This window comes from Alternaria rosae (assembly GCF_020736505.1).
Source record: "Alternaria rosae strain MPI-PUGE-AT-0040 chromosome Unknown BKA58scaffold_4, whole genome shotgun sequence".
Taxonomy (NCBI): Eukaryota; Fungi; Ascomycota; class Dothideomycetes; order Pleosporales; family Pleosporaceae; genus Alternaria; species Alternaria rosae.
This window is the reverse complement of record NW_025763573.1, coordinates 2,487,333-2,510,216: the sequence shown is the minus strand read 5'-3', so window position 1 is coordinate 2,510,216 and position 22,884 is coordinate 2,487,333. Positions and strand designations below refer to the sequence as shown.

General features: G+C 51.6%; 9 protein-coding genes across 9 annotated transcripts; 4 read left to right on the top strand and 5 right to left on the bottom strand.

The window, feature by feature from the left end:
* Nucleotides 1–25: 25 nt before the first annotated feature.
* On the top strand, nt 26–1,481 carry BKA58DRAFT_456703 (uncharacterized protein; the record flags this gene model as incomplete). The annotated part of the gene is made up of 2 exons (XM_046174608.1): nt 26–573; nt 673–1,481. The coding sequence occupies 2 exons, from the start codon at nt 26–28 to the stop codon at nt 1,277–1,279; spliced, it is 1,155 nt and encodes a 384-aa protein (XP_046026677.1). The 3' UTR covers nt 1,280–1,481.
* Nucleotides 1,482–1,863: 382 nt separating this feature from the next.
* On the top strand, nt 1,864–2,942 carry BKA58DRAFT_468764 (protein translation factor SUI1). Its single transcript, XM_046175124.1, has 2 exons — nt 1,864–2,247; nt 2,370–2,942. The coding sequence occupies exons 1-2, from the start codon at nt 2,136–2,138 to the stop codon at nt 2,609–2,611; spliced, it is 354 nt and encodes a 117-aa protein (XP_046026676.1). The 5' UTR covers nt 1,864–2,135; the 3' UTR covers nt 2,612–2,942.
* On the bottom strand, nt 2,914–5,684 carry BKA58DRAFT_383462 (ATP-dependent DNA ligase). Its single transcript, XM_046170184.1, has one exon. It carries the CDS (start codon nt 5,644–5,646, stop codon nt 3,007–3,009), a length of 2,640 nt encoding a protein of 879 aa, XP_046026675.1. The 5' UTR covers nt 5,647–5,684; the 3' UTR covers nt 2,914–3,006.
* A 425-nt stretch (nt 5,685–6,109) lies between these two features.
* BKA58DRAFT_439167 (uncharacterized protein) lies at nt 6,110–6,931 on the bottom strand (the record flags this gene model as incomplete). The annotated part of the gene is made up of 4 exons (XM_046173655.1): nt 6,110–6,402; nt 6,477–6,641; nt 6,716–6,776; nt 6,824–6,931. The coding sequence occupies 4 exons, from the start codon at nt 6,929–6,931 to the stop codon at nt 6,110–6,112; spliced, it is 627 nt and encodes a 208-aa protein (XP_046026674.1).
* A 2,613-nt stretch (nt 6,932–9,544) lies between these two features.
* On the bottom strand, nt 9,545–11,129 carry BKA58DRAFT_160481 (uncharacterized protein). The gene has a single exon (XM_046164952.1). It carries the CDS (start codon nt 10,952–10,954, stop codon nt 9,650–9,652), a length of 1,305 nt encoding a protein of 434 aa, XP_046026673.1. The 5' UTR covers nt 10,955–11,129; the 3' UTR covers nt 9,545–9,649.
* Nucleotides 11,130–11,739: 610 nt separating this feature from the next.
* On the bottom strand, nt 11,740–13,909 carry BKA58DRAFT_468761 (uncharacterized protein; the record flags this gene model as incomplete). The annotated part of the gene is made up of 4 exons (XM_046175123.1): nt 13,418–13,909; nt 12,125–13,358; nt 11,841–12,073; nt 11,740–11,790 (listed from the first exon to the last, which is right to left on the bottom strand). The coding sequence occupies exons 1-4, from the start codon at nt 13,871–13,873 to the stop codon at nt 11,740–11,742; spliced, it is 1,974 nt and encodes a 657-aa protein (XP_046026672.1). The 5' UTR covers nt 13,874–13,909.
* Nucleotides 13,910–14,675: 766 nt separating this feature from the next.
* On the top strand, nt 14,676–17,060 carry BKA58DRAFT_439165 (uncharacterized protein; the record flags this gene model as incomplete). Its single annotated transcript, XM_046173654.1, has 10 exons — nt 14,676–14,841; nt 14,893–14,961; nt 15,009–15,379; nt 15,426–15,596; nt 15,652–15,696; nt 15,755–15,824; nt 15,869–16,151; nt 16,197–16,299; nt 16,347–16,818; nt 16,870–17,060. 10 exons carry the CDS (start codon nt 14,676–14,678, stop codon nt 17,058–17,060), a joined length of 1,941 nt encoding a protein of 646 aa, XP_046026671.1.
* A 451-nt stretch (nt 17,061–17,511) lies between these two features.
* On the top strand, nt 17,512–18,307 carry BKA58DRAFT_383449 (uncharacterized protein). Its single transcript, XM_046170183.1, has one exon. The coding sequence runs from the start codon at nt 17,518–17,520 to the stop codon at nt 18,256–18,258; it is 741 nt and encodes a 246-aa protein (XP_046026670.1). The 5' UTR covers nt 17,512–17,517; the 3' UTR covers nt 18,259–18,307.
* Nucleotides 18,308–22,666, bottom strand: BKA58DRAFT_383448 (mediator complex subunit MED14-domain-containing protein). The gene has a single exon (XM_046170182.1). It carries the CDS (start codon nt 22,188–22,190, stop codon nt 18,738–18,740), a length of 3,453 nt encoding a protein of 1,150 aa, XP_046026669.1. The 5' UTR covers nt 22,191–22,666; the 3' UTR covers nt 18,308–18,737.
* Between the last annotated feature and the right edge of the window lie 218 nt (nt 22,667–22,884).

The following is a 22,884-nucleotide window of genomic DNA, read 5'->3' as shown; positions in this document are numbered from 1 at the left end:
CTCAACCACGCGGACTGCTCTGACAATGGCTAGCCAAAGTAAGAAGTCCAACACACCATTTTGTAATATGGATAATACACCGGAGAATACACAAAAGCGGCCGAAGACAAACCCCACTGCCTTGTTCGGTCAGCCCGGAGATATTCCTAGCAACACACCAATTCCAGGAGTATCTAGAGCGATGAGTTCCGACTTTGGCCCTGGGCTCACCGCGCCTGCCGCTCAGCAGGCTCCTGGTGGCTTGTTCGGGCCGTACAGTTCCAGCGTTCGTGACTCGTTTGGCGATAATACTGCTTCTCAAGTCTCTGCCGCACAATCAAGTATGCGACCGACTCATGGCGGGCTGTTTGGGGGTGCTCAATCAGGTTCGAACCTATTCGGCGGAGGTACTGAACCGCCACCGCTGAGTAGTACAAAAGCTCGTCCACCCTTCGGACTCGGCAGCGCATCTCATTTCAAGCCTGCCAAAGGGAGTGGACTCTTCGGCAACGTAGGTCAGACTAGACAATTGCGCGAGGGAGGTCTGTTCGGTCATGTAGCGGCCGTTGGTAGCGAACCTGCCCGCGCTGATCAGTAGACGTTGAGAGTACCGGACATTCGCGTCGTCGAGGATCAGGCAATCAAATAGGCACCTCCCCCTTGATTCCCCGTTCATAGGACTAACGATCTTAGCTTTGGATGTAATCTTCTCACCATCCACGTCGGCAAGGACGAGCGTGCGCGAACCTTCAGTTTACACACTCGCCTCCTCACTGCCCGATCAACCTACTTCAGGGACTCTATTACCGCCAACCCTGAGCAGAAGACATTTGATCTGCGTGGCATCGATCCCCGCGCGTTCGCTCTATATTTCCAGCTCATCTATACAGGCCATATCCCAAGTAAACCCAACGACGTATCCAACACTGAACACGACGAGTACGCCCTGCTCTGCAAGCTCTACATCATTGCCCACTTCGTCGAAGACGCCAAGGCCGAAAATTATGTCCTGGATGCTATTCTCGCCAAGGCTACAGAGAGCGCTGACCTTCCATCGAGCGATTATGTATGGATCGTCTACGCCAGCACTGGAGGGCCTTGCAAAGCCCGGAAGATGATAGTGGACTTCTACACTTACAAGGCTACCGGGGAATGGATGAGAGCGCAGGGAGAAGATGCCCAGGGACGAGGATTCCCACCGGAGTTCTGGAGTGAGCTGGCAATGAGCCTGGTGGATAAGAGGAGTGTGCCAGATCAACGGATGGCTAGTATGGACGCAAAGGAATACCACGGACAGTAAGATGAGATGTTGGATAGGCGAAAAGATACACTCGCGTTGTTACATGTTCCATGTACAGCCTAGAGTCGCGAAGGGTATCGAAGGGCCTACGAAACAAAGGGACGGGCGGCGATATGTGCGTGGCTCTCGGGCCTGCTAATGGCAAATGAGGTTTTGAACACACCTCTGAACATCTTGCTTGTCGTTACTTATTACTTGTCCCGGGGCTGTCTGCGTTCCAATACTACCAGCGGATGACATAGTAGTACTGATCTAGGTGACTACGATCTCGATCTGAAATCAATGGGGTCGTCCATACGCCAGTAGAAGCTTCTCGAAATGCCAGCGAGCCACGCCCAACATGCTCATGAATCGTGGATGAACCTTCTGTGCTTTGACTAGCGATGACACCTGAAGCCTCTTGATGCACTATGCGCTTTTGTTGAGGCGAGTCACAGTGCTCGTGCGCGTGCGTGATGAGATAGTGACACAAGATAAGGGAAGCGTCGTGTCGCGAAGACAGTCATGCCTTCTGACCAGTAACCAGATCTCGGGGACTGTGGCAAGGTATCTAGAGTATTATACATGTGGACAAACGAATGCAAGGAGTAGTGAACGAAGACATGTACCTAGGACACTCAGCAGCGCTGATGACTGTTTCGGGCCTTGTGCCTTGGCAGCGGGGCTTAGACCGCCTGCGGGCTCCCCCAGATGGTCCCCTCGCCACTCTTCCCTTGGCCGATTAATACCCTCAACCGCTCCACCCAACTACTTGCGACCTTCCTCACACACCCGCACTCTCCACTTCCCCGCGACACGACGACCGCCTGCCCTACCGCACCCCTCCAGCACCCGCAGAGCGCCACCAGTCGATTTCATGACCACGGACATCCAGAATCTCAAGTCCTTCGATCCGTTCGCGGAGGCCGATGATGCTGGAGGAGAAGTAAAGTCCACTCAGCAGAACTACATCCATATTCGTATTCAGCGTACGTATGCCCTCTATCTTCTCACCCTGACTTTCTCTTGCGTGCGACATCGGCGCGCTGTTCCTTCCCCTCTTTCCTCATGTTTCAGGAAATCGCGCAAGGCTGACGTCAACCCCCAACAGAGCGTAATGGTCGTAAGACTCTGACCACCGTCCAAGGACTGCCCAAGAAGTTCGATCAAAAGAAGATTCTCAAAGTCATCAAGAAGAAGTTCGCCTGCAATGGCACCGTCGTCGCAGACACCGAGATGGGAGAGGTGATCCAGTTGCAGGGAGACCAGCGCAAGGATGTTCAAGACTTCTTGACCGACAAGAAGGAGGGCCTGGGCCTTGATGGCAAGACCATCAAGGTCCACGGCTTCTAAACCCACAAGGACGTGGATGCGATGCGCACCGCCGCTCCTCCCGCCGAAGCCGAACGACCGCTCCAAGGTCGTGCCAACAATACGGCTGAGGAAGAGCAAGCCGGCATGTCGCACGTGTGTGGCTCACACACGACAGTGCTGAGATGCGGTGCGCACGAGCAGGTACCCCACGTTGGAGGGGGACCACGAATTTCCTATCTCCGTCTCTTTGAAGGAATTGGATACGACGTTTGAGGTTTCGCACGCTGAACTATCAGTGGTGCAGGATATCAAGGTAGAGATTGGGATGGTAGTTTCAGAGGTTACATTCAATCAGAAAGAGTTCTTTATTATAACCATCTCAAGTGACGACGTTGTTCCCAGGGTATCTAACCATTACTGTGCCATGCAATACCTTACTCCGCATCTTCATCTTCACCCTCTCTGACAGTCTCATCCTTCTTAGGTGCCTTGGCCTCTTGTTTCCGATACAAGTTGGCCAGCTCCTCTGCCTCAGTAGCCTCGTCGATGCCCTTATCTTCTCTGACTTTCAGGAACCTGGGGAACCTAGTACTCAAACCCCTGTCCTCATTCACCAACCCAATCGCCGCCGTATATGTCGGGCTCAAGGTTAAATCTGCAAAAGCTACCTCCCACACCTCTTGCGGCTCAAACCAAACAGCCGGGGTCCCTGCCCCACCATTGTACTCTACGTAATGCGGTTTCCCGGCTAGCACGGTTGTAGAATCTGGGTCGTCTGGGTCGTACTTTGCGCGGTTCGCTTTGTAAAAGGCGTCGGTGAAGCCGGACATGCATTTTGTGACGGCTTCCAGTTGGCCAGTTTCTGCATTGCGGATGGCTAGGAGGATAGGTGACCACCATGCTGCTTTGCGACCAGATCCGTGGAAGGCGGCGATAGGGATCAGGTCGAGAGTTTCCGAGATGGTGCTGTAGTCCTTCTTTACTTTGAGCCAGCTATCTAGGCGTTTATCCGGTTCGTAGGTAGAGAGGAGGGCTTTGCGGCGGCCTGATGTTTTGAGTTCGTCCTTTTCGGTCTCAGTGGACTTTGCTTTCGTTTTCGGTTTCGCCGGCTTTTTCTTCTTCGGTGTTGGTGGGAGAGAAGGCGTCTTCTCGATGGCTTCATCGGTTTCGGCAAGAAGGTCGGGGTTAGGAAGGTTGTCAAGGATCTTGACCATTATGCCTTCGCATTTGATATCCAGTGCGCTTTGGAAGAAGGCTTGGACTGCTTCTACGTCGGCGGACGTGGCATCTAGACTCTTGACCCAGGTGAAGTGGTGCGGTATCTCGACAAACAAGCTTTTGAGTAGCGATCTCCGTTCTCTGAAAGGCCTGTTGAGTAGCTCCTCGCCGTTCAGGTACATTAGGTCGAATGCAAACAGACAAACGTCGATCGTCACCGCGCCAATAACGACGTCTTTTCTCGCACGATTCGCAAGTGTCTGGAAGGTCTTGAGATCTCCACTCTCCCGGTCAACAGCAACAACCTCGCCTTCGAGGATGAAACTTGAAACGCCCTCGCCACGTATCTTGGGCACCAGTGCTACCAGATCCGGATACTTGTCAGTCATGACTTCTAGATGTCGTGAGAAGATCGTGACTTTGCCATTGTCGTCGCAATGTACCTGTGCTCTTTGCCCATCGTACTTGTACTCGCAGGCGAAGTCTCGTCCTTGTAGTTTCGTAAGCATTTCGCCCATGTCGCGCGTGATGCTTCCCAACATGGGCCTGAGCGGGATGTGTAGCGACAGTCCACAGCGCACGAGCAATTCGTCGCAAACACCAATCTCGAGAAGTACGGGTATAAGGTCGTTGTAATTCGGTCGTCGAGCGAAACATGCCTTAACGATCTCCTCATTCCTGCTGTAGATCTCCGCGAGCTCCTCCTTCTTCAGCTTCGCCAGGTCCTTCCGATCACGGATATCGAACTCAGCACCTGAAGGTTTCGACAGCATGAAGGCCCGTGACAGCGCGATAAGCATTGTGGTTTTGACAGCTCCAATCCGCAGATGTTGCACAAGCGTGCGTACGATGTATCGGCTCTCCTCAGCACCTCGCGCATCTTGTACCAGTCTCTCAACAATCCTCTGCTTATTCTCTACGCTGCCGTGGCCTTTGCTGTTGGCGATCTTGACCAGCGAGTCGAAGACACTCCGAATAGTCAGAGGCTTCGGTTTGCGCAGGGTGAAGCTTTGCTTCTTCTTTGCCTCAAACGCCACATCTCCGGCGTCGCCATATTTGGCGTTCAACACTTTTAAGCCTGCATTATCCAATCCGCAAACTTTCTTAAGCGCTTTCGAGATCGCCGAACCTCCCAACCCAAGTTCCAGATCGATGTATGGGGGCGATATTGCGTTCGTCGCGAGCCATACCGCCGGAAGTAAGCTGCTAGAGTCGCTTTCGATAATCGTTCGAATGAGGTTGACCAGAGTGTCGACAATCTTGATGCGACTCGTCGTACTGTTGACTAGGATGAAACATCTTGTCAACAGCGCGTATGTCGCATGTCCTCCGTCGGCCACCCAATGCTTTTGTAACTCTGCTGTGTATTTCGAGGGGTCGAATTCGAGAGGGCTTTGGTCGAAGGGTATGTTCGCTGTTATCACGTCTTCTTCAGATGCGGTCGATTGAAGGGATAGAGTGTTCTTCTTCTGAATGGATTCGGCAGACGATGTGTTTTCAAGCACGGGTTCGCGCGTTGGCAACGTTGACACTCCATCCTGTCCACCTGTATCTTGAGCCGCATCGTTCGTGATGGCCTTCTCGGGCTCTTCGTACAGCTCATTTGAGCTCACCGGTTCCTGGTCTCGCGCCTGCTGTCGGTCCTCCTTGTCCCATTGCTCCTGGAGTTTGCGCGCAAGTTCCTCGTCGGTCAGCCCTGTGTTGTCTTCGTCCACAGGCGGCTCGCTGGGGCCTGCGTTCGTCGGCGCATCTTTGGCTGTTGCTTTAGCCGTCTGCTTTGCGAAAAAGTAGTCTAAACTTCGTACCGGCTTTCCGGAGCCATCATTCTTCTTCCGTCGTTTGGAAGGGCTGTTCATGGCGAGGAGACTGGTTCGAGCGACATAGCCGTGAGCAAAGCGGGTGGCATAGGAGAGTGTGGTACGTCATGACGCGGGCGCTTGGACCCAGCCAAACTCCACTTCACGTGCACACGCGTCGATTGACAACCTTAGGTTTCCTGAAACATCCTTACATTCATCTCAAACGACCACTCACGCTCACATCTCACCGAAGGCTTGTACAGGCAAATACTCTAGCGCATGGGATTTACCCCGATAAAAATGATCGAGTGCTCTAAGCACTTCTCACAGCTTGTCAGTTATCTGCGCTAGGAACATAGGTGCACCAGAAGGATTCAAGCTCATCCCAGGTGAAGATGCATCAGCTTGAAAGCCCATCAAACTATGGCGCTGACGACAAGATCGAACCGTATGCCAAGCTTTCCTCTTCTCCTCTCAGACTCTCCATACGCAGCCATACTCTCCAAGGCCTCATGTCCTTCTAGTCATAGTAGTCAAGGTCAATGATCTCTGCCTCAGGCATAGGCTTCTCTGTGCGCTCGACAGGCCGCATGCGTTTGTTATTCCGACCGTAATAGCCATCGCCACGAGGACCGGATGGAGGCCGACCCTCAGCGCCCGGTAGATCGCTCCAGCTACGAATAAGCCCCTGCGTATCATCGTTGGGACCTCGGATGCGGTTGTCATGTGCCACGTCCCACAACACGAACTTGCCAGTTTCCACATCGGTGTATCCTTGTTGTCCTCGAATCTGAGAACCCACTGCGTACTTCACTACAAGCCCGAGTTAGTGAACGTCTTCAATGGCATCGACGATATCGAGGATTTCGAGGTAGAAGAAAACGTACGAAAAAGCTTGGCTGTGTCCTTTTGGAGACCATCCACAATAGTACGAACCGCGACAACCGGACACATGCTGAGTTCAGTGCGCAAAAGCTTCGTTTGGCCTTCATAATTGCATGTCAGGATGGCCGCGAACTTCTTGGTGTCTTCATCTTCGCAGATTACGATATCTAGTGTTGTGTTAGGCTTTGTTTTAAGGAACGATAGGTGCTTTTGTTCTTGCCGTAAAATCTGAACCGCTCACTGCCGTAAAGCAGACGACAGTTGCCCAAGCAAATCTCTTTCAGGGTCTGCACCTTATCGAGCTGACAATGTTAGTCCACTTGCATGCTGTAGCGATTAACTTATATACCTTTTCGGTGCTCTCCAGCCATGGCTGCTCGGTAATGTTCATCGCTGACGTCTGACGTACTAGCTCACCATCTTCTGGGTCGTTGTGTGAACTCATGGGGACGGGCATGATGATCACTCCGATGTTATCTCTGGAAAGATAGAGCTAGTATTTGGAAATATTCGGATAGGTCTAGGCCGAAGATTGTCTTGGAGGAGCGTCGATGGTTCGTCCAGGTCCAAGGTCAAATGCTGCGTTGGGGTGTTGATAGGGAGTTGGTGATAGTGAGCCGGTCAAGAGTGAGAGGAAGAAAACTAGTTGAAGGTTTATATGGCCGGCTAGTGTCAGCGGTACAGGCCTGATAGACACTGACAAGCAGGTAAAGGTGCTACTCTCGTGGCGTTTCAGGGTAAGAGAGCGACAAGAGGTCCAACGGCAAGACACCTGACCATGGTGAGTCCACTATCTTGACCTTGGGCACACCGGGTAGATGCTTACCATGGACTCGGGTGTTCATACGATAGACTGACGGCATCTATGGGGAACGGTGTTGAAGCGCTTTCAAAAGCAGCTTGCCAGGACAAATGGCGTTTGAAGAGGTGTCGAAGACCCATCACTAACACGGCCTGAAGTAACGCCGCAACAGGGCGCCGTCAATCAGCGAGAACTCGTACAATCCCTTTGCTCATCGTTCTATCTTTCCCCTACGTCCCTTGGAGAGTCATCTGTGGTGACATGACTAATCGATGGCACGCATTCATGCATCGGCGTGATTGCAAGGCAAACGAGCTGGAAACAATTTCATGCTTGGTGTAATTGGCTTGTGTGTTAGAGGTCGACTCCGTTCCTACATAACAGTATGAGGCCTGCTCGTGAACCCAGGCTCGTTCATCACACCCTTCAAATTCACGTCTTTAAAGCAAACTCGTTTTCCTCAACTTCTTCGAACTCAGCCATTGTCCCGATCTGTTTCCCTTCAAACGACCATCCTACTAACGCTCTTTTTTCCCTGCCTTACTGTTAGTTTCGTCGAGAACCTTCGTTACTGCTTATCCGGCATCGTACTGGTTGAACACGATACCAATACTCTTAGGAGAGTCGCGAGTTTCTCAACCGCATCATTGACGTTCTGCCCAAGACATTTTCTCAAGATCTCTCCCTTTTCGCGACTGCCATTCATTCCGACCTCATAGCGTACATGGCGAGCTTCCGCGAAAGTATGATCATATTCTATCGCGGCGCGTGCGTATCGGTAGAGTTTGTGGAGCCGCTGGTCGTTACGCCCAGGAAGGACATTTGTAAGAACAGAGTAATGGGCATCACCCCAGAGGTAGTGGTCGTGTTCTTTTATCTGCTCGAACAGCGGCATAACTGCGCTTGGACAAAACTGAGAGCCCGGCATTGGCATGAGGGAAGAAGAGGAACTCTGCCCGAAACCTGTGTCAGGTTGAACTGGCTGCGAAAGGCTTGATGGTTGTGTGGTTGAAGGCTGCGCGAAGGTGCCCCTGTTATCGGTAGAGTCATCTGTATCTTATCAGCGGCAGTCAGTAACCTTCACAGATGTATGCGGCTCCTAGATAGAGGGCGCAACCGGTTTAGAGACTTGTCTCAGGGATCCTTCAATCGTGTTCGTAGCACAAGCATTTGATCCGGAGAGCTTCCTCACCTGGATGCAGTGGAGAACTCGTGTCTGTATTCTTGCTGAAAAAGTTTTTGACGACAAGCTTGATCGAACTTGTACCATTACGAGCCATCGTAGCCGTATGTACAGCTGCTTTTTAGGTGCAAGTCCAGTAATTATATTGGCCACGCAAGTGCGTCGATGAAGGCGTACTAATTAATGATGTTGACGATACCGACGATTGGATGTACGCTGGATAGCGGTAATGAAATGCGATGTTGACAGATCTGTGTTCATTCCAAGGTTGTGAGAAGTCGTGCCTTCGCACTAGCGCGCGATGTCGTCCTTGATGGAAGTGACAGTGCAAACACCTGGGTAGTCTTGCAAAGTCGGTTAGGCGCGTGCGAACATCTGGCAGTAACGCCCCTGGGAATGCTCCAGGACATCATTGAACGAAACGAGCTACCAAAAGTACGATAATCGAAATATTAGTTCATGTGTAGCTTTCTCTTTCCACTGTCGAGAGTGTATAGCTGCCGTTTGTTAGATCGCAACTAATGCTCTACACACAGCAATAAACCGTTGAAGATTGAACGGCATGGTTTCTCAATATCCACGACTTCAAGTTTCCAGCGCGATATGTGCATTATGTAGGTGAACACAACACCTTTCAGCCGATCAAAGCGCCCGTCATTGATTTGCGCTGCATAAGTTTTAGGCCCGACAAAACATGATATGCCACTTGCTGAGGAGCCAATCGAGTAAAGTTTAACGATAGACATTTTCGAGAAGCAAAAATGCAAGGACATGGATATTGTAATGCAAGGTAGGAAGCCAAGAGATTGTCCTGACGCGATTAGAAAACAAATGACGGTATCAGCGCACAGACACAATCTCGCAGCCGGCGGAGCGCAATGAGCATGCATGCAGACTTCCTCACGTACCGTCAGCCAGCAAGTTCGGGCCATGTACACAGCCTGCAATGCTGTAGAGACATAACATATTCTGTACACCATTCACACGATCACTACGCCCTATCCGCAAGACACGACGCGCCGAACAATCGAATCATCCTCAACCTGCACAACACGCGCGACGCGCTTTGGACAAGCCATGACGAAAAGAGGCGCCCTTCGGAATGGGGTCGTACAGATCCTCACTGTAAACTGTGTCTATGAAAGAAGATGAATCGGGCAAGAATGCGCAAGACTACGTTCTCTGGCTCCTCAATACCCGGGGGCACTGTGTTGAGATGACGGAGGACCTTGGACTCGACCCCTTGGGACAGGACTATCTATGCGTATCAATCCATCACCGGCATCGTCAATATGGGATGGGTCCGACAAGACTCTTCGACCCACCGGTGGTGTAGGCGCGATCAATCGGATATGTGGTGTTGGAGCTGATACAACCCGACTATCTCTTTGCCGAGACAGTCGTAACCCTTCAGTTTGCCTAGGTGTGGCTGCCACAACTCCGCCAGGCTGTGAGTATGGAACACTGCCATATTGTGCCGCGGACTGGGTGTTTTGCATATAGGACTGCGTCCTGTAAGCATCTGGCGGAACGTATGGCGCATACCTGGCCGCCGACGGAGAACCTGGAGCTAGCTCGCTCGGCGGTGGCGATCTCACACCGAGCTCGCTTCTCTGTGAGAGCAGAGAGAGGTCGCTTTGTGGCGGGGATACAAGAGCATACATGTCTTGCTGCGGCAGACCTTCGACACGTTGGCTCCGCCTCACGGGATCTGCCGCACGATAGATTTGAGGGGCAGGATTCGTGATATACGGAGCTTGCCTCGAGTTGTGCGCACCGTGTTGCTCTTGTTGTGGAGTGTTCGCAACATGCTGCGTCTGCCGTGAAGGGTCTGTAGCGAACCGGCTTCGCTGCGAAGGATTTCGATCAGACACTCGCTCGGGCCTCTGGGTTTGCCGTGCAAAAGGCACATCATCTGGACGTTCCCGAGGGGGCCGACGACTGTCAAATGACGAAGGCGCTGACCGCTGTGCCGTCGACTCTGTCCGACCGCTCATCTCGTGTGGGGCTCGAAGAGGGACCATGTTACTTAGGTCCAACTCCCACGGCTTGGTCTTTTCCCAATTTATCTTGTTGCCATCCAACAGGCGGCTCTTGATTACCTGGAACTTCTCATATTCCAAGTCAGTGGCAAAGAACTCTCGTCGGTCCCAACCTTGCACCATCTTCCGTATGTCTGCAAGCGCAGCTACTGATTTCCTTATGTTCTCTTCTAGATTCCCGCGCATATATGGCTTGACGTTTCTTTGCTTCAAGATTTCGACATCCAAACTGTACCGATAGCGAATTCTCTCTCTAAGCTCCCGTATATTCTCGGCCGTTACGAGTCGGGCTGGGTCCGGTGTTCGCTGAGGTATTTGACGACTAGGATCCTGCTGGTTAGAAGGTAGTGGAGGAGTGTCGACTTCATTGAGTGGTGGCAGTGTCGCTGCAACGTGCGAATTCGGCGTTCTTTTTATCTGCCAAAAGCTCTTGGTCTTCTTCAAGAGGCCCATGACTATGTTCAATGGAGAATCCGCTTTCAGTCTGTAGTGGTGGACGCCAAACTCTTGTTTCGAACAAATGAGACTCGGAAAGAGAGGAAAGACGGGGAACGGAGCTGGCCCTCTGAGAGAAAAAAGAGCGAGGCTACCGAAGCCACCAGGCTACCTCGATTCAGAGACGGCTTCTCAACGCACATATGCTGTTCCGCGTCCTCTGGCAGCTGCATGCGCATGCCAAGAACTTTGGCAAGAAGGCTGTCGCTGCTTAGGTATTGACGCTTAAAGTCTACTGAGGCCAGCCTTTGAGGCCGGTACACCACTTTCGCCTCGATCCTTGTAAGACGCTGCAGGCGCACATGGCCAATGCTCATGTGGTGGCTGGTCACTCAGCCGTTCCGACAATGTGCCCGGTTAAGCGCTGTGGGAAGTCTGCCTTCCTCAGCCTCTCGCTATACGGTCCTGGTGTTCGGAATCGCGTCCAATCACGCAAAGGGCATGGTGTCAACAGGCAAACCTTGGTTTCAAGGCTGTGTCGATTATTGCTTGCACCGCGAGGCTGCGTTGAGAATCACGAGACCAAAAGCAGTTACGATGTTTTCTAAAACGTCAGGCATTCATCAAGTCTTCGAGTTGGATGTAAAGGCGTTAGGCTGCTAATCGATCATCGAACAGAATAAGACACTTTCGCGGCCTGGCAGCCCGGAATCACCTCTCCGCTAGTAAGGTGCTCGCCTTTCGAATTCCCATACCGCTTCAATTCCGGGCTGAGAACTAACGTGAGAGCGCGCTCCTTCATCTTAGACTGTGATAGCAGATCCCCGCTTCCGTCGGGCAAGCTTGCAATCAACCTGTAAGGCTGCGAACAAAATTCTATCCAGGTTTTCGCACAAAGTCTCACCAGACTTTCCAGCATCCTAGCTTGCTTATCTTCAAGGATAGCTACCTTTCCTAGAGCATGGTGCAGAGCGTCGAGTAACTCCGAAACGGATCTTTCATAGCCATTTTTGAGCTGCAGATCATCCCCCGAGGGCCGGGCAGATGGTTCCATAAAGGCTAGGAATTGCTTGGCCGTCTCGTACCGCCTTTTCTCGATATCTTCTGGTATCTCAGGCCACTTGAGACTGGAATTATCTTGAAGCCTGTTAGTTCAAAAACGGAGAATAGCGACAATCCAGGACTTACTCGGCGTATGTATGGCTATCCACTCACGGTCCAGAATTTCTCCTTCTGAACCTAGGATTTTGAAAGGACTTGCAAAGATCCAATCATGCAGTAGGAACCAGAGGGAGTTTTGCACGATCTGCTTCTTGAGCTTTCGCGTGTTTTCACGATGGATGTCGAGTAGCTGGTGCTCGCTGAAAGGCCAGTCTGAGGTACGCCGACCGTCCCACTCTATGTTTGCGAAGTCTTGCACTTGACCTGCGATACTGCGGAATGAATTGGCTAGATCACGGTCTTTCAGGCCTCTGAAATGCTGCCGCTGAAATAACCCCTGTTTCAGCTCTTCGTTGACGGTACGAAGCTGCAACGTTTCATGCGTATGCTTGTGAGTCAGTTGGGCTTCCTGTCGTTTGAGATCCTTCTCACGTCGCTTTTGTTCTTCTTGAAGTCTCTCTTGCTCCGTTTGTAGTTGTTCGCGCAATTGCTGTTTCTCATGTTCCGTGTCAAGCTTGAACTGAGCAATGTTCAACCGATACTCATTCACCGTTTCCTCGTGTCTCTCCATCTCTTGTCGCATCTGTTCGTGATGTCTCTCGGACTTGTTTTCCATCTCTTCTTTAAAGCTCGCCTCTAGCTTTTTTATGCGGGTTTCGTGGGTGTCTTTCACTTCTCGCAAATAGGCATCCCATTTCCAGTGTTCCTCAGTCAGCTGCTGTTTCAGACTGCTGATATCCTGCTCATGTCGCTTTTCCTCTTCATGTCGAATTGTGAGTAACTGTTCTTCGTACCATGTCTTGTTTCGCTTCATTTCGCTGTTCATTCTTTGTGTCTCATTACGCATCTGGCTGTCGTGTTGGTAGTTCAACTTTTCCCTTTCTCTTTCCCAGTCACCCCGTTCTTGTTCAAACTTCACGTTCCTCTCGCCCAGCATGCCCTGAGCTTTCAACATTTGTTGGTGACTATTTCTGGCCTCATTTCTCATTTTTTCCGCAGCCGTGTTACTGGCTCGAAGTTCGTTTCTCAGTTTGTGTACTTCGGTCTTCAAGCCCTCTATCAATCCAGCGTCTGTGCGGTATTGATCCAGCAACCGGTGAGCTGCGGCAAGTGAATGGGTAAGCTCACGGTACTCATGTAGAATTCTTGTGACCCATTCTTCGACTGGCTCTTCTGCTCGTGACAGAAGATTCGGAAACTCATTTCCAGCCCTGATTAGAAGGTCCTGAATTTGTGGTGCACCGTATACGTCAGCTGGGGACTGTTGCTCGTATGTCAGTCTCAATTCTGTTATAGTAGGGTAGGGTATAATTGACTTACGTGTTCTCTTTGTGCGTCATATGAGATCGGGTCCTGTCGGAAAGTCGTCTTTGTTGAACGGCTGTATGAGTCCCTGAGTAAGTTCTCACTCTGAACCATTTTCGGATGGTCAGGTGAAGGGCCCACCGCATACGGATATATAGGTGCTGGCGGGGAATGAGCACGATCTCCGTCACTGGAGTCAAATGTCAAAGGGAAGCCGAGCGATAACTGGGGAGCATGTGAAAAGCTTTGCACATGTTGATGTTGGGGTGCATCTTCCGAAAATGTTACTTGAGGCTGAGTGAATGTGCTGCGTGAAGGTTGCACTTTTGGTTCAATCTTCAAGCCGCTCTGTTTCTCGCGTCCTTGTTCGTATGCGACTTTGGCCGCTTGCTTTGCTATGGGTAGCCCAGCTTTGACGCTATGTGCAAGGATCTCCAGAAAACCCAATTTGGATTTTGAAGATCCTGCCATCGCGGTGGCGGGTTGCTGCTGTTGATTAGATAAGAGTTTTGATGAGGAAGGTGTAGCTATCTCCGACTTCCGGGCTTCTCTGCTTCTGGACATATTGAATACACTCATGGCCTTTCCGATCCAGGTACATGGACACGTCTTTGCTGGATGAGAAGACTTCAGTCAGCCTTGGGCTGTTGCATACGCTCATTCGATTCAGCTATCTTCTGACAAAGAAGGAACATACTTGTGGACGTTCAGGACCAGTAATTCCGACCAAGCCACTAGGCGGGTAAATCATCACATCGCATGCTGTGCGTCAAGGCTGCCGCCCTCGACCTGCAACGGCGACTCGTGGTAAGCAGCGCAGCGCATACTCGTCTTGGCCTGCTCGGAGCTGAACTTCCACAGAGTGACCCAATATTGCTTTTCGCGCCACACCAATACGTACGACAAGGCTATCTCGCAGCCTTGCGCCTCCATGCATATCTCGAATACGAACCGAGAGCTCATTGGCAAACATCTACCAATTATGGAACTCCCCGCTCTTCGTATGCTTAATCTTCCCATTTCCGGCGCGTGCATGAGATCTACTCTCCAAACCGTGAGGCGGAGTTGTCTGACTGCGCAGCGTCCTCTGCATCAACTTGCCTAGCCTCGCATGCCTGCGTAGCTTGCACACAAACTTCACGCGTGCCACATTTCCTGGGTGCCGCGGCCCGTGAAGATGAGTGACCGAGATGTATAGTGGTCGCCATACCCAAAATATCATGAGGCCAGATTGGTTGTTCTCGAAGGAAAGCTTCGAGACAGGAATTTCGATATGGACGACAGCGAACCTGGGTACCACTCTGAACACACGTCCTTCGTGTCCTCTCGCACAGACCACGAATACATCCCCAGAACAGACAATTTGGAAGGGAGAACAAATGAGGGTGTGCAAGAAACGCGACTAGTGATTGGTCTGGACTATGGCACCACATACACCGGTATACTACTTAGATCGGTGCTGCTTGCTATTAGACTGATATCACGATTAGGTGTAGCTTATGCTACCCCATCGGGGCACAACTGCTCGCTGGAGACCATCGACGTAATGGTAGATTGGGGTATGTCATGGTTTTCCCGCAAGTTAGCCTTCGTTGACCAGGAGAAGGTGCGACCGTAGATGAAAAGGTGCCAAGTGTCATTTCATACTCGCGCCCCAACTACGAGTGGGGTGGTGCTTTGAGTGACGATTCTATCTCAATGGTCCACACTAAACTTGAGCTCGGTCTTCAAAGTCGCCTGGGTGAGCTGGACATGACGCTTCAAATCCTGGATGGGATGTCCAATCTCAATATCGACGAGATGCTGAGCACCATGTGCAACTATGACGATGTACCTGCCTACTCACACAAAAGCCCGGAAGAGATAGTCACCGACTATCTGCAAAAGGTATTCCAACACCTAGAGATGGAAGTCGATCAGTTTGGTCCAATCGCAAGAAAGTATACAGCGACTGATCTTGTAGTTACTGTACCCACTGTAAGCGATACTAACTACATCATATTGTGAAGCTGACTTTGTCGAGGACTGGTCTTACATGGCGATGAACTCAACCTATCGAGCATTGATGAAAGCTGGGTTCAACCGAACGAACTTCCCGAGATTACAGGACGTCATGTTCGTCACAGAACCGGAGGCAGCTGCAGTCTATACTGCGCGCCATTATCGAGACGAGCTGGCCCAAACGACTTTGCAGGTATGTTAGATACTTGTGGAGAAATTACTATTTCAACAAAGCTAAAGCATCGAAGGAGGGGCAGTACTTCATACTCTGCGATGCTGGGGGTGGTACAGTGGTAAGAGTTGCATCGAACTTATTGTTTCTAATACGAGTGAGCTTATCATTGTGCTTAGGACGTGGTATCATACCAGGTCAAGCGATTAGAACCAGCCCTCGAGCTGGAGCCGATTGGAAGCCCGACTGGTAAGCTAAGTCCACTCCTAGCGAATTCTGTTAATCAGCCATAGGTGACAAATGCGGATCGATCTTCATCAATATGAAGTTCAAAAAATGGCTTCGAAAGATACTCACGGATGTCCACTACAAAGAACTGGATCCCAATTTCGAGATCGACAAGACTGCGACCCATGCCTCAGAAACCCCAGCTATGAGATCACTCATGAAGGACTTCGATTTGAAGAAGAAACATTTTACGGCAGGCTCGTCTGGTTGCAAACTAGAGCTTCCGCCTCCGTTGGAGAACCTCATTATCCAAGGTCGCGTAAATCAGGGTCTTCTCACAATCAAGAGGTAAGCACAACAATTTTCTTTTTCGAGCAACACTGACAGCCTTAGGCACGAGATGGAGTCATTCTTCGACGCATCAATCGAGCAGATCGTCATACTGATCAAGGACCATATCAAGAGGATCCGAGAGCAGCGCCGTAACCGCCCCAAAGTAGGAAATCTGTCTTTCATCGCGATACGAGACACTGACGTCACCAGAACCTGTTCTTGGTAGGAGGATACGGCGAATCGGAGTACCTTCAAGCTCAGATACAGGAGATGCTACTGCATGAACGACTGATAATGCAGTACTGGAGGCCCCAAAAGTCTTGGACAGCAGTTGTTCGCGGTGCGGTCGTTTGTGGTATCGAGAAGAACTTCACTAAAAGCTTGAAGCGGACGGACTCTTGCCGAAACAGCTACGCAATATGTCTGGATGAAAGCTACACTTCGACATACCATGGTAATCAAGAAGAGATCATCGAACATGGCGGAGGTACTTTCGCTAAAGGACAACTCACGTGGCTGCTGAACAAAGGCGACCTTGTCCTGTTAAATGAATCGACGAAGCGGTCCAAAACGATACATATCCGGCTGTCGAAACAGCGACAGGACATGATGACTTTGAAAATCTGGCAATACATGAGCGACGAGAGATACCGCCCCACACGTCTCGAAGACGCTACTGACGGTGAGTAGTACCTAACTTCAGCCAAGAACTTTCGGAACTAACCTGTGACAGAACTTCGAAACGCAGGCGAACTTGGCATTGACCTGAGTAAAATCCAATTTGATCGTGTGCGTCAAAGGCTTGGAAAGCCCACGTACTTCACGGCTGATTTGGAGCTGGTACTGGACCTGGAGTGGGACAAACTACGGGCGACTCTGTGGTGGAAACAAACAGAACTAACAAGCATTTCGGTACTATACTAGTAGATCAAATTTCCTCCCCACTATGATTGCGAGACTGTGTCCAGAGAATTGTAAAGCGCGTGATGCCTGTCGCAACGACTACAAGTGACCCAGGCTATGCAGACTTCTCATGCAGTGCATTCCTGGACCGCAACCGACTCAGCCTACGACATGGCAAGGTGGCGCTGCAGCTGCCATACAGAAGGCTGTGTTTACCGAGCATGTGTGTCCAGCCCGATACTGATACGCGGAGCTGAAAAGCGAGAAGGCAACGAGGCAGATGCATGGCGCACTTGGCGAGCGCCAGCCCTATTTACGAAGCACACGCATCACCAAGCATAGCCCGCTCAGAAAGTGGTGGCATATTGGAAATAAAAGTAGCCTATTCAAGCAAAGTAGAGCCGCAGCCTCAAAACCATATCAAGAAGGCGGCAAGGTTCTCTCTTCGTGATGAGCACCCACGCCCCTTCCCCTTAGAATGACAGACCTCATTAATCTATCAGCAAGATACGTCATCAAAACAGATCAGTTCGGACCAGAAAGCGCGCTCGCATCCACTCCAAACAATGACACCCTCGTTCTAGAGTCCATTTCAAGTGACACGACTCAGAGTCAGCTATGGTACTTCGAAGAGACCGAACTTGACGACTACTACCGCCTGCACACCGAAGACAAGGGCGACGGCAACTCTCTCAGCACGTATAATTACGAAGGAAGCCAGACAACAGATTTGCGTTTCCGCGCCGACGAAGACATAGACGCACAGTACTGGCGACTAGACGTACAAAGCGATGGAAATTTCAAAGTTAGCAACAATCGCGCCGGCCCGGGGAGTTATCTCGATGTCGAAGATGGGAGCCTGAAGCCATTTCTCGCACAAGGGAATTTGGGCAATGGGGAATGGACACTTAGCATTTTTGGCGCTGCTGCGGCTACACCCACCCCTACCGTCTCCACCTCCTCTGGTGTTACGACCACACCGGATGCAACGCCGTCTTGTATGTCAGAATGCACGCCCACTACAGAAGCTGCCGCGACTGGCGGTTCCGGATCGTCGACGCTGAGCAAAGGAGCAATAATAGGCATCGCGGTCGGCGCAAGTGCAGGAGGGCTTTTGGCAATTATCGGAATTGCACTTTGGCTGTGGAGACGACAAAGACGAGGGCCATCTCGTGCGCCTAGTGTTCGATCTATGAGACAAGGCCACATACTTGGTTGAGGCTAACGACAAAGAGAAATGAGTGTGATTATTTAGCGTACTTCGCGGTGCACAGGAGTTGTCCAACTTGAGTATAATAGACCTTTGGTAGCATCTATGCATTTGATATCTATACCGGTAGATTGCCAGCATCACATCTAGCCATGGCGTGATGCTGTTCATATCTAACCTCGTCTCAGATCCCCCGCCATGGTATAAAAAGGTTCATACAAGCTGCGAAGCAAAAGAAGAAAAGAGCGCGCCCAAATAGTCCGCCGAGAAAGCTGACACCGCGCCATATCAGGTAAAATACATAACACGATGGAAACCCCACCGTGAACCGCAAGACAGCAGAATCTGTTGAAAACGCAAATTATACCCTAGTCCCGCTAACCCAATGCTAGAAAAACGTCAAGAGCGTGAAAGAGAAACGTTGTACACAAATCGTGAATGGAATAACGGCAATTTCAGCTGGTATGCTGGTCTCATCCCAAGGTCTTCTAATCAATGGTGATGACGTCGTTTTTGGACTGCCCTGGACGACCTCCTGGACCGCCTCTACCTTGCTGTTGTTGCTGCGACATTTGCTGGCGGCCGTTTGGCATCTGCTGTTGTGGGGGTCTGCCGTTCGGAGGTTGGCTTCTCGGATGTTGCTGCATATTCGGGTGCTGTTTCCCAGCTTGCGCCTGAGCCTGTCTTTGCTGCTGCTGACGCGCTTGCTGCTGTTGTTGTTGCATCCTAGCCTGCTGCTGCTGGTTTCCCTGCTGGTTTCCGTTCGCCTGTGCAGGCGCCTGTCCTGGTCCAGATCCCTGGTTCTGCGCTTGCTGCGGGGTTTTTTCAAGTGGTGGAGGTGCAACATAACCTCCTGCCATTTTACAACTCAAGACACACTCATCCAGCTTGCGTAGTGCTTCAGGGATCGCGTCTAAGTCCGCCACCATGCCGTTTCGCGTGCCAAACCATCCTGAGCCCTTCCCACTGAAGAGTTCCTTCAGCTTGACCTGAAGGCTGTCAAGACGCCTATGACCTGGCGCACGCTCGGGGGTTGGTAGTGTTGTAGGATCCTTTGGACGTAAGTTGTCTTCGATGAACCAGTACACCTGATCATCTTTGGGCTGAAGGCGCACGTCGAAAGTGCAGACCGGATTGTCATAGGTGAGTCGGTATTTGAGGACGGAGTGGACATGAATTGCGGGGTTGCTATAGTTGCCTGGCGATCGTTCCTCGACTTCGCGCAAGGCCTTGAAGAGAGGCCGGGTCGCGACGAGAGTCGTACAGAAGCGATCTAAGCCATTAACATCGCTGACCTCCGTGTTTGGAAAGGAAGGCAACCGATCGTTGGCGATCTCAGTAAGCAGATGGAGAATCCGGTGGTGCGGATTGTCATGTGACAGCTCGATGGTAAGCTCCTTTTCAGTGCCAAAGTTGACAGTTGCAGAGTATGGCGATGGACCGTACTGGAACTGTACGCGCTGTAAGGAGGAGGACGAAAGCCGCATTTGACGCTTCTGAAGGGTACTGGCAAAGGTACGAAGACGGTTCACATCTCGCAGTCGCGCTCGCAGTTCTCCTAGGATATCTTGCCCAAAGGGCGTGGCAAGAAGAATCCTGAAGTTACCATCTTCTGAGAACTTGAAGGCGGTCTGTGGTGAAGCTGCCATGAGCTTATGCATGTCTGCAGCAACAGACTTAACCATTCTACCGACAGCCATATGCCAGACGTCCTGACCCCCAACTTTCAAGCCTTCACATGTAATCTTGATATCTGATTCAAGCCAAGAGTCTTCGTCTGCTTGGGGCACGAGAAGGTCCGGAGTTTGCACATGCAGCACCCATCGACGGGGAACACAACCAGCTTCCACGGATGAGCCTGCCTGCCCTAACTCATATCGCAAACTGAAATTCTTCTTCTCCTTCTCTAGTTGACGAGCTGTGACGCGGAACGACAGAACCTGCATGGCGACCCTTTCCAGGCTTGCCAAGGTGTTGCGGTTGATGGGTAAGGAGCTTCCATCAGGTCTGTCCAACTTGATCTGCTCGGCGTATTCGAGGCTATTTCCACCAGATCCCATTTCAAATATCCACCACGATTCGCCCGAAGAGTCGATTACCGCTGCCAATGCCCAGTTTGGTGTCCAGCCGCGAGGGCAATATAGAGTGAAAGAGATGACATCCAACTTGACGGCAGCCGACACTACCTGCTGTTTCAAAGCTTGTCTTGCGAGTGATTGCCAGCCGAGTTGTTGTGCGTTCTTCTGGATCAAACTGAGCAGTGTGCCGGCTAGCACTTGCGTCATTACATGAGCAATCTGTGATGGCTCTCTGCCTTGGTTGAAAGCGTTCTCCGCTCGCGCTGAAAGTGCACTAGCTGGTCGCAGGATATAATTACCAGTGACCGACTCTAGTGATAGGGCAACTGATGTAGATTTCGTACCCAGCGATGCGTTGAGTGTAGAGTCTGCAGGTTCGGTCTCGGAAAGGTCTGCATTCGCCGTCACTCCAGACTTGAAACTCTCCTTTGTGGATCGCAAGATATCACTCGTGTGGCGTGCGATGACTTGCTTGATGACGCGTTCCATGGATAGATCCTTCCAGTCAAAATGGAACTTGACATCTTTCACTTCTTTGCCCTGGCGGAACCAGCGCGTAGCCAGCGACGGTATGGGTGGCCCTCTCCACGAAACCTTGCCGTTCTTCAGTTTGTTGTTCGATACGCCAATCTCAATCCAATTCTTTTTTCCAGGCTTGTCGGTCCAATAAGACACAACGAGCAAGCGATGTACAGGCTCGACCTTGAGAGATCCCGCCCAGCCGCTGCGAACGAGATTAACAGCCTGCGATCGAAGCACTGAGATCTTGTGCGTTAAGACAAAGTTGTTCAGGAAGTCGAAAAGGCCGGTCAGACCCTTCTCCTTTAGAACTACGTCGGCCTGCAGCTTGAGTTGCATGAAGAAACGGCTACCGACGGTGATGGTAGGTGCAGGAGTGAACAACAACCGGAGATCGATGAGAAACCACTGTTCTGAAGCATCCTCCACGAAGGACATGACATCAAATTCCAGCTCGTTGGCAACAACAAAGGTTGCGCGTCCAGAATGCACGCGCCAGTCTTGCAGATGTCGTGGGAGGCTTTCGTGTACGTTGAGGCGTATGGAGAGAGAGGTGTTCATGTACCGAAGTAGTTTGAGGGCTTGCTCGGCGGAGATAGGCTCAGGCGGTATGTAGCCCAGGCTCGGCATCCATGACGCTTTCCCTGTTGATAGCACTTCCAGGGCGGTCGCAACATCCGGGTTGTTTTCCCTAGCATTATTGGACAGGATTTTGATCTTTTCCAGTTTGTAGTCAGCAGCATCCATATGGGCTGCCTGGGTACTGGCGTGGGCCAGCAAATCAATGAGCTTTGATATGTCAACGGAAGCTTTCTTTCCCCACTCGGTGAGGACTAGCAGCTTGATGAATTTAGCCCGTTGCTCCTGCGCAAATTGAAGCACAACCAGCTTTTTACGCTTGTTCGCTTCTGCATTCACTTGTGCATTTGCCGCGCCAAGGCCATTGGGAAGAGCGCCGTTTGATACTGGCGCTATCTGAATGGCGGCCATGTTCTTCAGGACTTCCTCCAATTCATTGTAAGATTCCTGGGATATCCGCAACAACAGTGTTGACAGGGACATGTACTGCTCGGGGCCGATATGAGCGATCTCCGGGGGCAGATCCGAGTATTGTTCGAGCGTAGGACCGGCCGTTGCTGCGACTGCCATGGATGCGCCGTTGGTGCTGGTTTCGCGCGACGGACCCCCATTGACAGCAGGACCGCCTGCCGGCGTGTCACTTCGCGCGCCGTTGAGACCGCCATTGGTCAGATCACCGTTATGGCTGCGCTTCCTATTGTCTACATCTCGTGAAGCCGTCGCTGAGTCGGACCCGGTGTGGTTCATGGTGAGAATGCCTGGCATACTACGTCGTCCTCCGTCCCGCGGCCTGGGGCGCCGTCTGCGCACCCGTTCTGCGCGCGTTTATAGCTTTCTTGAGGTGTCTGGTCGCGCTTTTTCCTTGATGTTTTCGCAAGAACGTCAACCGCGCGGTGTCCGAATCGTAATCGAGGCTGGGTGCAGAGGGCTGACGGTGGAGTCGGCGGTGAAATGCGCAGGTTAGGAGCGGTGCGCGCTCATTAAAGCAGATGCTTTGGCGTAAGAATGGAAGCGTCGAGATAGCACGAGGCGCAGTGAGTGTTGAAAGGGCGCTGATCGGATGCAGCAGGTGAAAGAAAGCGAGGTCGGGGCGCTGCCGACTAGCGCATCGTGGACTGTGAATGCTGCAAAACGTCGTGATGGCAGTCGCGGACGTAGAGCGGTGGGAATTAGTCCGGAGTGGTCGTGGATGGGGTGCGCGCGACGTGGGCGGGTGGTGTGGCTGCAGCGATGAGGTCGTTGAAACATCAGCAGCCCTCTGTACCGACGACGGGAGGGAGGGCGTGGATTGGGGTTAGCGCCTTGGCGCTCGCTCCACCCATGCACGCTCATGATGGAGCCCTGCATCTCCCGCCAAACACACTGAGGTCGCATCAGCAACCGAGCCAAGCTTGAAGGCCCAGCTTGCTCTATAATGGGCGTCAACGACACTGCATACCTCGTCGAGCGGTTGCGATGT

Coding starts and splice junctions, on each gene's coding strand:
- BKA58DRAFT_383449 (XM_046170183.1), top strand. CDS start 17,518: ATGACAGACCTCATTAATCTATCAGCAAGATACGTCATCAAAACAGAT.
- BKA58DRAFT_383462 (XM_046170184.1), bottom strand. CDS start 5,646: ATGAACAGCCCTTCCAAACGACGGAAGAAGAATGATGGCTCCGGAAAG.
- BKA58DRAFT_468764 (XM_046175124.1), top strand. CDS start 2,136: ATGACCACGGACATCCAGAATCTCAAGTCCTTCGATCCGTTCGCGGAG. Junction 2,248..2,369: donor CATCCATATTCGTATTCAGC/GTACGTATGCCC, acceptor AACCCCCAACAG/AGCGTAATGGTCGTAAGACT.
- BKA58DRAFT_383448 (XM_046170182.1), bottom strand. CDS start 22,190: ATGCCAGGCATTCTCACCATGAACCACACCGGGTCCGACTCAGCGACG.
- BKA58DRAFT_160481 (XM_046164952.1), bottom strand. CDS start 10,954: ATGGGCCTCTTGAAGAAGACCAAGAGCTTTTGGCAGATAAAAAGAACG.